This window comes from Hemitrygon akajei, chromosome 5 (assembly GCF_048418815.1).
Source record: "Hemitrygon akajei chromosome 5, sHemAka1.3, whole genome shotgun sequence".
NCBI classification, from domain to species: Eukaryota; Metazoa; Chordata; class Chondrichthyes; order Myliobatiformes; family Dasyatidae; genus Hemitrygon; species Hemitrygon akajei.
In genome coordinates this window covers 65244480-65257750 of record NC_133128.1, presented here as the reverse complement: position 1 = coordinate 65257750, position 13271 = coordinate 65244480, and the positions used below count along the sequence as shown (strand labels likewise).

General features: G+C 40.9%; 1 protein-coding gene across 2 annotated transcripts in view; it reads right to left on the bottom strand.

Annotated features, from left to right (window-relative positions):
* Window positions 1–13271, bottom strand: part of LOC140727833 (glycerol kinase) — a 133703-nt gene that overhangs the window by 118502 nt on the left and 1930 nt on the right. For both annotated transcript variants that reach the window (XM_073045636.1, XM_073045637.1), the window contains exon 2: window positions 1314–1387. In XM_073045636.1, coding sequence (XP_072901737.1) covers window positions 1314–1387 — 74 coding nt within the window. The remainder of the gene's footprint in view (window positions 1–1313; window positions 1388–13271) is intronic.

The window sequence follows — 13271 nt, the reverse complement described above, 5'->3', positions numbered from 1 at the left end:
CACCTCATACCACCTGGGTAGTCTCCAGCCCCTGGTATGAACATCAAATTCTCCAACTTCTGGTAATTCCCTCCCTCTCCCTTCCCTCATCCCGCTTTCACTCTGCCTCCTCTTCCAGCTGCCTATCACCTCTCTTATGATTCTGCCTTCTACTACCCATAGTGCTTTCCCCTTACATTCTTTCTTCACCTCTCCTGCCTATCCCCTCCCTGCTTCCCCTACCTCACCCCTTGATCTTTCCTCTGATTGGTTTTTCACCTGGCACCGTCCACCCTCCCCCCCCCCCCCACCTTCTTTATAAGGCCCCTGTCTCCTCCTTCAGTCCTGACAAAGGGTCTCGGCCGAAACGTTGACTGCTCATTTCAACGGATGCTGCCTGACCTGCTGAGTTCATCCAGCTTGTTTGTACGTGTTGAATGACATCATAATCTAGCTAACGTGGTACAAATTGCTCCACAAATGTCTACACGCTTCAGATGTGGTATTCTGGAGATCCAGGGACTTTCAAATCCCAAAGCACTGATACATGCAAATGTGGTGCCTATTATTTAAAAAAAATACATAATCTGCAAATCATATGAACATCTGAAGGGGGCAACGTCACCCCTCAGAACACATACTAAATACAGACAGAAATCAAAACTAGACAATGAAACACAAAACCATGGAGGAAAGCCAGATATCAATAAATACATATCTGGAAAATAAAACCTCAGAGTGAGAGTGAAGTAAAGATACACAACAATCAAGAAGAATGGTACAGGGTTGAGTCTGTCCATTTATAAACTAAGGAAACTCAAACATATGAAAATCGTAGGGTGTTGACTGATAATTTGTTCACTGCAAAAAGATGAGCACCCAAAGACACCGTACAACATGCTTAACTGATAACTGGCTGTTTTGGTAAACAATAATTAACTTCAGTAGCTATAAAATTCAAAAAGTTTAATATATTTAGTACCAAGACATTACTTAAGTTCACAAAAGAATATGATCAAAAGTTGTCATGCTGAACTATTTAATAAGGCACTATAATTTTTGTGGTTGCCCAATGTTTTACTGAGTAAATATAAAAATACTTTGAGCAAAATTGCAAAACTGGTGGGATTTCCCAGTCAGAAGCTCCATGTGATTTTCCAATCAATGATTTTTTTTTGTTCACTTTTTGATAGACTTACTGGTGCCTGCCTAATATTTGAATGTTATGGTTATTCATATTACCCAATAGCTTATTTTTGCTTACAAAACAGCTATAACTATAATTATAACTAGAAAACAAGTCAGAAAATGAAGTCTACATTCGATTTACTTACCCTGCCCTTGGAAGATGATGTGTAATTTCCACTTGGTGTTGAGCAACAACTATAGATGTCTTAGGATCAAAGACCTGTGAAATAGTTGTTCAATACTATCAGTTTCTTCAAATACTCAGTAAAACATAAATGTTAATTTTCAAAGATACAACTGTATCCATTTACTGTGAAGTTACACCATGCTAACCACAGGCACAGCGAGAATCAGCTGAAGTGAACTGGAACAGAATAATGCATCAGCAGCTTCAAGTCGTCACTTTTATTGTCATTTCGACCATAACTGCTGGTACAGTACACAGTAAAAATGAGACGTTTTTCAGGACCATGGTGTTACATGACAGTACAAAAACTAGACCGAACTACGTCAAAAAAAAAACAACAGAGAAAGCTACACTAGATTACAGACCTACACAGGACTACATAAAGTGTACAAAAACAGTGCAGGCATTACAATAAATAAACAGGACAATAGGGCAAGGTGTCAGTCCAGGCTCTCAGTATTGAGGAGTCTGATAGCTTGAGGGAAGAAACTGTTACAGTCTGGTCGTGAGAGCTCAAATGCTTCGGTGCCTTTTCCCAGACAGCAGGAGGGAGAAGAGATTGTATGAGGGGTGCTTAATATTTCAATAAATCCAATGCTCAAGTACATTTGATAGCTTTTTCAAAAATGTAACTACTCATCAAGGGGGCAGGTATTGACAGAAGACTACATGTGCTTGACTCAATCTGGTCCCCATGTTATTCAAACAGCCTTACAAATCCAATTGTCCTAAGATTTGCATCTTGGGGTTTGGAACTGTCATATTGATGCTTTTAAATGCCAGTTCAAAACCTACAGGTGCAGGAAAAAGTTTGAAACCATTTGCAATTACCTGGTTTTGTGCATTAATTACTCATAATGTGATCTGATCTTCACCTACGTCACAATAATAGGCAAACACAATCTGCCTAAACAAGTAGCAAGGAGGAAATTTATACCATTCCTCCATACTAAACTGTTCCACTTCATCAATATTTCTGGGATACCTTTCATGAACAGCCCTCTTCATCTCAATTGGGTGAAAGTCTAGACTCTGACTTGGCCATTCCGAAACACAGATTTTCTTCGTTTTCAACCATTGTTGTTCATTTACTTGTGTTTCTGCATAATCCAATTCCTATTCCGATTCAGGTGACAGACTGCTACCCTGATATTCTCCTGTAAAATGTTTTGATACAATTTTGAATCAATTATTCCCTCAACGATTGTAAGCTGTTCAGGCCGTGAAGCAGCAAAGCAGCTCCAAACCACAATGCTCCATCATGCTTCACAGCTGGCATGACGTTTTGGTGTTGGCGTGCACTGCCCTTTCCTCCAAACATAGCAGTGTGCATTTCTGCCAAAAAGTTCAACTTTTGTCTCATCTGTCCACAAAACATTGTCCCAGAAGTGTTGTAGAACATCCAGGTGGTCTTTTGCAAACTAACTTGAGACACATAGCAATCTTTTACTATTTCAAGAGCAGCAGTTTCCTCCTTGGTGTCCTTCCATGAACACAAGTGTTTTTCTTAGTGGACACATGAACAGAGACTTCAAGCAAGTTCTAGAGATTTCTGCAGGTCTTTTGCTGTTACCCTTGGGTTCTTTTTCACCTCCTTCAGTATTGCACATCATGTTCTTGGTGTGATTTTTGCAGGACTCCTAGGGAAGTGTAGCAAACGTACTGAATTTCCTCCATTTGTAGACAATTTCTTTTACTGTGGACTGATGAACACCCAGGTCTTTAGAAATGCTATTGTAGCCTTTCCCAGCTTGATATTTTCTCTACAATTCTTCCAAGGTCCTCTAAACATTGTTTTGATTGACATATGGTGCACAAGAACAGATCTTTCTAGAGAAGAGTAGGATCTGACAGAAACCTGGCTACCTTTTTTTAAAAAAAATATGCATAGGGCAATTGGGAACACCCAACTCCTAACAGCTTTCATGGAAGGCCTTACCCCAAAGGTTCACATACTTCTCCAACACCTCAAACAATTCTAGTTGACTGATTGGCTACTGTAAATTATGACAGTGTGCAGATAAGCTGCAGTCCAAAGGCACCTGATGGAGATGCAAACAGAAAAGTTACAATGCATCAGAAATGTGAGGACATTGGGAATTGCAAACCTTGCTCTGCTGAAAATTGGCATGGACACAACAACAGAGGATAACTACACTCATTCAACTTCTGGTGTTCTCACAACCAATGATCTCACTTTAAGAACCATATTGCTTTTTTTCATGTTCTCGGTATTCATTACTATTTATATGCATTTGCAGTTTGTTGCCTTCTACGCTCTTGCTCTTTCATTGATTGTGTTTAGAGTTACAATTCTAAAGATTTGCTGAGTATGCCCACCGGAAAAAGAATCTCATGCATGTACTCTGATAATAAATTTTACTTTGAACTTTGAAAGGAATGTCTTTATAGATTTTTTAAAGGCACGAGGTTTTACATTAAATTCTACTCATAAAATAATGTCCATGATTTGAGGTTCAGAATAAATAAGACAAAAGAATAACAGTTCCCATGGGCCTGACACCTGTACCTTGGGGTCTTAAAAAGTATGGATGCAAAGGGGACACTGGTTTAAACCAATCAATTTTCTGGAGAGAACTAAAGGACCAGAATAACAGATGTGATATCACTATTCAAGAGGTGGGGGAAGTGGGGGTGTGGTGGGAGGGGAAGAGAAAGAAATTCTTTCACTTTTCATGTAGTTTTTCCTCGTAATGTTTAATCCAGCTATGCATGGGAGCATTTCAGTTACTGTGCGGCCACGTATCCACGCAACTTAGAGGGAATAGCCTCTTGATTTTCTACCTTTATATCTATCAGTTCCTTCCCTAATATATTCTTGTGACTTGGCACCCACAGCCTTCACTTATCCTATGGTGGACTGCTGAGCTCAAGGACTCAATCTTTCAACTTACTTTATGTCAGTCTTTTGATGAATTTGTCCATGGTATTACCTCTCAATCTTCTGAACACAAGATTTTAGGTCCACCCTAATCAATTTCTCCTCAGTAAACAGCTTTCTCAACCAATGAATAAATACAGTGAACCAATGTGACATCAAGGTCAACCTTGTGCAATGAGACCAAGATGCATACAGCATTCCAGATCAAGTTTCAATGTCCTACATAACTTAAGCAGAACTCATCTTGTCATGTACTTCTGTCTACTTATGAAGTTCCATGTCATTTACTATTTATGATGTGTACATAAGTCACAGCTCTTCTACCCAAAAAAAATACAACTCAAAGTATTCTAGTTTTCTTCTTAAAAGTAGAAAGTTTATGTTTGCTCATTTCACACTCCATTGAATCTTTCCGTTCTACATAGCTTATTGTTCCATCTATTTTTGACTCAGCAACAAGTCTGGGTACATAACAGTCAATCCTCCATGGCGTGCATTGATATGGACTGAAAATATCCCTTTTCCACACTGCTAACTCTTAAAAATTCAGAGCTTTTTTAAAAAAAAAAGTTCAGGTTATTTATATTAAAATATGCAGGAGGTTCCAAAATAAAGTCCTGATAGTCATTACTATTTAGCCCTGTGTGTGTGTGTGTGTGTGTGTGTGTGTACACACATGAATATACACATAAAAATGAGAAAACTTTTGCACAGCACTCTATACTTCATCTCCATTTCTGTACTGTATGGTTCTTTTCACTACATCCTTAGTTCATTTGGCATTTATACTACTTACACTTTTGCTTAGGTCCACAATTCTGTTCTGTAGTACTTCTGAAAAATCTTTAAGGAAGCTTCAGGAACATTAGTTGTTGAACTTCAAAAGACTTCAATAGTAAAATCTGACCACCAAGCCAGAAGCTACACAGGTCAGTTTTGGATCAGTTCTGAAGTACATGATAACAATATTTCTGCTTCTAAGTTGTTGTTGTTTTTTTAAAGTTTAACATTTCCAATCCTTCAATCCTTCCAAAGGATCATCTCCCTTTTTAAATGCATTCCTGGCATTTCAAAGTACTGCACCCAGACCTTTGACCAGTGACCAATCCATGCATCTAAAGTTTGAGAGGAAAATGGAATTTAATATAGACAAGTGCAAGGTTTTGCACTTCAGTAGGACCAACCAGGATAGGTCTTACACAGTGAACAGTATGGTTGAGAAAAGGATCTGGGAATACAGGTACACAATACATGGTAAGTGGTGTCACAGGTAGACAGGGTCATAAAGAAAACTTTTGACACACTGGCCTTCATAAATCAATGTATGAGTACAGAAGATGGGATCTTATGTTGACGGTGATGAAGACATTGGCAAGACCTAATTTGAAGTATTGCGTGCTGTTTTGGTGACCCATCTACAAGAAAGATGTAAGTAAGGTTGAAAGACTGCAGAGAACATTTACGAGGATGTTGCTGGCTCTGGAGCACCCAAGTTACAAGGAAAGATTGAATAGGTTAGGACTATATTCATTAGAATGTAGAAGATTGACAAGAGATTTGACAGAGGTATATAAAATTATGAGGGACAGAGGCGCTAAATGCAAGCAGGCTCCACCCCCACCCCCCCCACTGAGGCTGGGTGGGACCATAATGACAGCTCATGGCTTAAGGAGGGAAGGTGAGGTTTAATGGGAACACGAGGAGAAAAGTCTTCACTCAGAGGGTTGTGAGTGTGGAATGAGCTGCCAGCACAAATGGCCCACGCAAGCTCGAATTCAATGTTTCAGAGAAGTTTGGATAGGTACATGGATTGTAGTAAACTGGAGGGCCGTGGCCCCTAGTGCAGGTCGATGGGACATGGCAGTTAAACGTTTCAGCATGGACTAGATGGGCCAAAGGCTTGTATCTACACTGTACTTCTCTATGACCTTCACCATTCCCACCTCTGTTCCCTTAATAAATGCCTTAACATAGCATCCAGACCTGCACCTCAAGAACTATCTTTGAATTACTTCCTGGATCTATTTTTAACCTATCATCACTGTTGCTTCTCCCTTCATGACTGCAAATACACGAATTCAAAACACTCATTTAGGACCCCAGTCGTAAGGAATACTACTTTTTTTGGTTCACCTGAGCCACTCATTTTCTTTAGCTATCCATGGTCATACAGTCCAAAGGATAAGTACACATAAATCGAATGTTGCTCATTATGAGCATGCTGACCTTGAAGTGCCTAACTATCCTAATCCTATTTAGGAGAATTTGACTTGGTCTTGGATCCCTTGTCAAGTCAAAGTTTTCATCTCATTAGCCCTCTTTGGATCAAAAAAAACTATAGAAAGTTGTAAAATCAGTCAGCTCCATCCTGGGTACTAGCCTTCATAGTATCCAAGATGTGGTGTCTCAGAAAAGCAGCATCCATAATTAAGGACACTCATCACCCATAACATTCCCTCTTCTCGTTACCATCAGAAAGGAGGTACAGAAGCCTGAAGGCACACACTCAGTGATTCAGTAACAGCTTCTTCCCCTCTGCCATCCAATTCCTAAATGGATATTGAACCTGTGAACACGACCTCACTTTTCTATTATTTGCTTTTGCACTATTTTTAATTTAACCATTTAATATACATATATACTATAATTGATTTACTTATTTTTCTATATTATGTATTGCATTGTACTGTCCCATTGAGTTAACACATTTCACAACGTATGCTGGTGATATTGAACCCGATTCGGATTCCTCAGATTCCCTTGCTTCAAGGAGAACAAGCACTATCTATCAAGCATACTGACAAAACTGAAATGCTTCACCTTAGGCAATAAGATGCCAGAGACATACGAGTGTATAATCTGATTCCCAGACCAGTATCAGTTGTGGCAGGGCTTACATGCTATTACAGGCTACAGGCTATAACATTTTATGCATTTTTTTCCAGAATAGAAGGGGGTTGATATGTCATGATCCACCCAAGAGCCTCCAATGCATCTGCACCCATGTTGCAGTTTTCTGGAAAGTGAACCTGTAGGATGTATCTGGCCCAATGGTGTCCCAGGTGATGTCCTTAGGTCCTGCACAGATCAGCTGGCGGGGGTATTTGCAGACATTTTTAACCTCTCCCTGCTTCTATAAGAGCTTCCCACCTGCATTAAAGTAGACAATATCATTCTTGAACCCAAGAAAAACAAGACAAGGTGCCTTAATGACTTCTGCCTGGCAGCTCTCACATCCACCATCGTGAAGAGCTTTAAGTCATAGCATGCATCAGCTTCCTAGCCAACCTTGACCAACTGCAATTCACCCATTGCCAAAAATTACGCTAGAAAGATAGTACAGGTGGCCCATTTTTCAAACGTTCGCTTTACGACAGCTCGCTGTTATGAAAGACTTACATTAGTACCCGTTTTCGTTAACCAAGGAGGATTTTCACTTCTACGAGAAAAGACACCCACTTTATACATGTTTACCCTGAGAAAGACTACCATGACTGTGAAGCCTTGTGCGGGCAGTTGTTTGCGCATGCATTTACATGAACATGCGTGTACGTGCTGATTTTTGTCTTCCAAATTGATTTTGGCTCACTGTCTTCCCGATTTTGATAAGTGAAACTACACAGTACATACGATATTTCTACTTTATAGAGGCTGTATATTTATATCATTCCTGACTATATGTGTTATTTTAGGTTTTATGTTATTTGGTAGGTTATTTTTTGGTCTGGGAACACTCAAAAAAATTTTTCCCATATAAATGGTAATTGCTTCTTTGCTTTACGACATTTCGGCTTACAGTTTCATAGGAACGCTTTACTTTCGGATAGCAGGGGGAACAAAAATGGCAGATGAACTGAATAGGCATTTTACTTCAGGCTTCACTGTGGAAGACACCAGAGGCAAGCCAGGAATCCGAGAGTGTCAGGGGGCAGGAGTGAGTGTAGTTGTTATGCAAAAGCTTAGAAAGCTGAAAGGTCTGAAGGTAGATCAGTCACTTGAACTACCGTAGATGGATTACATTGTACGGTTCTGAAAGAGGTAGGTGAAGAGATTGTGAAGGCATTAGCAGTGATCCTTCAAGAATCACTTGATTCTGGAAGACTGGAAAATTGAATGGCTTCCTAGAACAACGAGGTAAATTGTGAGGTCAGGAGTCTTTGTTATAAACTTGCACCTCAGTATCTTTTTGCACTGCACAGTCCCTGTAGCCGGTATACTTTATGGTGCATTGTTATAGTTTTACCTTGTTCTACCTTAATGCTGTTGTAAGGAATTGATCCAATTGAAGATAAGCTTTCCACTGTACTTCAGTACATGTTGCAATAATAAAACAATTCCAACATCCTAGTGACCCTCCTCTACACTCCAGTATAACTATCTCCTTTCAATGGTGTGGCAACTAGAACTGTGTGCACTACTCCAGCTGTGGCTTAAACAATACTTGATAAAAGTTTAACCTTAATTTCCATACTCTGATATCCTAAAAAACCAAAGGCCAATGTCTTTATCACATTATCTGTGCTGCCATCTTTAACATGTACACAGATTTGTCTGTTCAATACTCTCTAGGTCCTACCATTCATTGTGACTGTCTTATCCTTCACAGACCTCCCAAAATGCATCATCTCACACTTACTAGGATTCTGCCTACAACTGTTCTGCTCACATTACTAACTAATTAATATCTATAACCTAATACTATCTTTACTGTAAACACCATCACTGATTTCGTATCACCTGCAAGCTTACTAATGATACCCCATATTCAAATTGGAAAAAAATAACACTCATAGGGGTAACAAAGGATTCTACATGGAGCCTGTGGTACATCACTGGTCACAAGCTTTAATTTCAGGCCTCCTATCGCCAAGCCAGTTTGAATCTAATTTGCCACCTTGCCTTCGATCACATGGAAACTCAAAAGGTGAGACCATGTAGGATCTTTCCAAAATCTGTTTACTATAGTCGGCCCTCCTTATCCACGAGGGATTGGTTCCCGGACCCCTTGGGGATACCAAAAAAAACACAGATGCTCAAGTCCCTTATTCAACCTGTCTCAATGAGGTGGACATTAGGACCCGGCGGCCGAGCTCTGAATCCAGTGTTTCCGTTCACGAAAATAATCATGATTGAAAATAAAGTGGAAACAATAAAGTGATCGGAAAGAGGTGAAACACCATCGGTCATTGGAAAAACGTTAGGCTACAGCCAGTCAACGATCGGAACAATACTCAGGTATCTGGCCTTGAAGTCATGTGTGATCAATGTACAGCAATGGGTTCAGCCCTGTGGGGCACCCACGTGAGGATGGGGGCGGAAGGAATGTTTATGCAGCTTGACTCTGACATCTGCTTATTTGGAAGTCCAAAACCCAGCTGCACAGTGGTTTATTTAGACTGAGAAGTAGGAGTTTGCTCATCATGCTCTGTTGGGCAATCTTGTTAAATCCCAAAATGAAATCCAGAAACAACACTCCAACATAACTGGCCCCATTTTCTAGATGTGCAAGGCCAAGTTCATGACAGATGCTATAGTATCTAAATAGTACAGATCTCAGAATGACATTTGCATGGAGGTCAGTGACCAGTGGTGTGCTTCAGGGATCTGACCCTTACTCATGATTTTTATATATGACCTGGATGAGGAAGTGGTGGGATGGGTTAGTAAGTTTGCTGATGACACAAAGGTTGGGGGTGTGTGGATAGTGTAGGGAGCTGTCAGAGGTTACAGCAGGACATGGATAGGATGAAAAACTGGGCGGAGAAGTGGCAGATGGAGTTCAACCCAGATAAGGGTGAAGTGGTTCATTTTGGTAGGTCAAATATGATGGCTGAATATAGTATTAATGGTAAAACTTTTGGCAATATGGAGGATTGGAGGGATCTTGGGGTCTGAGCCCATAGGACACTCAAAGCTGTTGCGCAGGCTGACTAGTTAAAAATATGGTGCATTGGCCTTCATTAATTGTGGAATTGAGTTAAGCAGAGAGGTAATGCTGCCACTATATAGGACCCTGGTTAGACCCCACCTGGAGTACTGTGCTCAGTTCTGGTCAGCTCACTACAGAAAGGATGTGGAAACCATAGAAAGTGTGCAGAGGAGATTTACAAGGATGTTGCCTGGATTGGGGAGCATGCCTTATGAGAATAGGTTGAGTGAACTTGGCCTTTTCTCCTTGGAAAGACAGAGGATGAGAGGTGACCTGATAGAAGTACATGTGATGAAAGGCATGGATCGTGTGGACTTTTTCCTAGGGCTGAAATGGCTAACATGAGAGGGCACAGTTTTAAGGTGCTTGGAAGTTGGTACAGAGGAGATGTCAGGTGTAAGTTTGTTTTTTTTTAAATATAAACGCAGAGAGGATGAGTGCATGGAATGGGCTGTTGGCAGTGGTGGTGGAGGCGGATACAATAGGGTCTTTCAAGAGACTCCTAGCTAGGTACATGGAGCATAGAAAAATAGAGGGCTATGGGTAACCATAGATAATTTCTAAGGTAAGGACATGTTTGACACAGCTTTGTGGGCCGAAGGGCCTGTATTGTGCTGTAGGTTTTCTATATTGGTTTATAATGTCAAAGATAAAAACAATTACTGCTGCCTCCAACAAGGTCAGTATTTATTGTTTAGTTTTTCAACTGGGGGTAGTTTTTTTTTAAATTATCACCAACACATGAAAGAAAGCTCAGAGCAAAAAGAAAGTAATTTTCTAAAAGCAATAATGATGCAATAAAATTTTAATAGCATTCTAGTCTAGAATTTGGAAACTGAGTTCCACGTTACGATTTTAAAGCTTATTTTTAGGTTTTCAGTCTACAAGTCCTCCAACATAACCTTCAAGGAGTGGTGCTTTAGGAAGGTGGTGTCCATTATGGATCCCCACCACCAGAACATGCCCTCTTCACACTTACCATTGGAAGAAGGCACAGAAGCCTGAAGGCACACACTCAGCAACAGCTTCATCCCCTCTGCCATCCAATTTCTAAATGAACACTGAACCCATGAACACCATCTCACTACTTTTTTTGGTTTCTGTAATCTTGCTCGATTTATTTTAACTTAACATTATATATCACACACACTTAATGCAACTCATTTTTTCCTCCAGTTCTCTATGCATTTCATTATACTGCTGCCGTAAAGTTAACAAATTTCGCAACATATGCCAGTAATATAAAATCTGACTGTTAACTATGTCATAATGTCTGATGTTTGCGCAAGTACAGACTGTACACATTAGAAAAAGGTCATTCTATAATAAATGGAGACAAAGCAACCCCAACTTTGGCAATCTTCATGACAACTGTACACTTCTTTTAGAAAGGCAAAAATAAATCTGAAGTTCAAAAACTGACAGCAAACACATGCAAGTTTGACTACAAAAAGTAATTACCAATTGAACAAACATGTCACACTGAAGATGTGATAAAAGGAACAATGCTGCCATGTTGGCGTGTTAGCGCAACACTATTACAGCTCAGGTTGTTGTTCAGAGTTTGATTCCAGCGTCCTCTGTAAATTCTCCCTGTGAGATGCTTGTTTTTTTTTTTACCCGGGTGCTCCAGTTTCCTCCCAGTCCAAAAACACACAAGTTAACTGTTTAAAGAGCAAATACGAGGAAATCTGCAGTGCTGGAAATTCAAACAACACACACAAAATGCTCGTGGAACACAGCAGGCCAGGCAGCATCTATAGGTAGAAGCACTGTCAATGTTTCGGGCCGAGACCCTTCGTCAGGACTAACTGAAAGGAAAGATACTAAGAGATTTGAAAGTAGGAGGGGAAGGGGCAAATGCAAAATGATAGGAGAAGACCAGAGGGAGTGGGATGAAGCCAAGAGCTGGAAAGGTGATTGGCAAAAGTGATAGAGCTGGAGAAGGGAAAGGATCATGGGACAGGAGGCCTAGGGAGAAAGAAAGGGGAGGGGAGCACCAGAGGGAGATGGAGAACAGGCAGAGTGATGGGTAGAGAGACAGAGAGAAAAACAACAAACTAAATATGTCAGGGATGGGGTGAGAAGGGGAGGAGGGGCATTAACAGAAGTCAGAGAAGTCAATGTTCATGGCATCAGGTTGGAGGCTACCCAGACGGAATACAAGGTGTTGTTCCTCCAACCTGAGTGTGGCTTCATCTTGACAGTAGAGGAGGCCATGGATAGACATATCAGAATGGGAATGGGACATGGAATTAAAATATGTGGCCACTAGGAGATCCTGCTTTCTCTGGCAGACAGAGTGTAGGTGTTCAGCGAAACGGTCTCCCAGTCTGCGTCGGGTCTCACCAATATATAAAAGGCCACACCAGGAGCACCAGACACAGTACACCACACCAGCCAACACACAGGTGAAGTGTCACTTCACCTGGAAGGACTGTCTGGGGCCCTGAATGGTGGAGAGGGAGGAAGTGTAAGGGCAGGTTTAGCACTTGTTCTGTTTACAAGGATAAGTGCCAGGAGGGAGATTGGTGGGAAGTTAACTGTTCATTGCAAGTTGTCCTGTGATTAGGTTAGAGGTAAATCAGAGTTGTTAAGGGATGCTGGGGCAGCTGGCTCCAACATCCCAATTTGACAGTCAACTGCTTCAATCATACTGGTGCCCAAGAACCTGCCTCGAAGACCATTGTCCAGGAGCAATTAGATTCACTGATGGTGTGTTGAGTGGTAAGCGATTAAACATATCAACTCCTGTCTGAGAAGCAACTTGGATTCACTTGAATTTGCCTGCCAACATCACAACAGGTCAACAGCAGATGCCATTTCAAAGGCTCTTCACTCAGCCCTGGAACATCTGGGCAGCAAAGTTCCAGACATCTGGATTACAGCTCTGCCTTCAATACCATCACCCCCCCCCCTTAAAATTAATCAACAAGCTTCAAGTCCTACACCTTAAAACTTTCTCATGCAACTGAATCCCTTCCTCACTTGCAGACCCCCCCCAAAAAAAAATCAGCTAGGATTGGCAACATTTCCTCCACCACAATTCCTCTCAGCACAGATGCACCACAAGGCTGTGTGCTTAG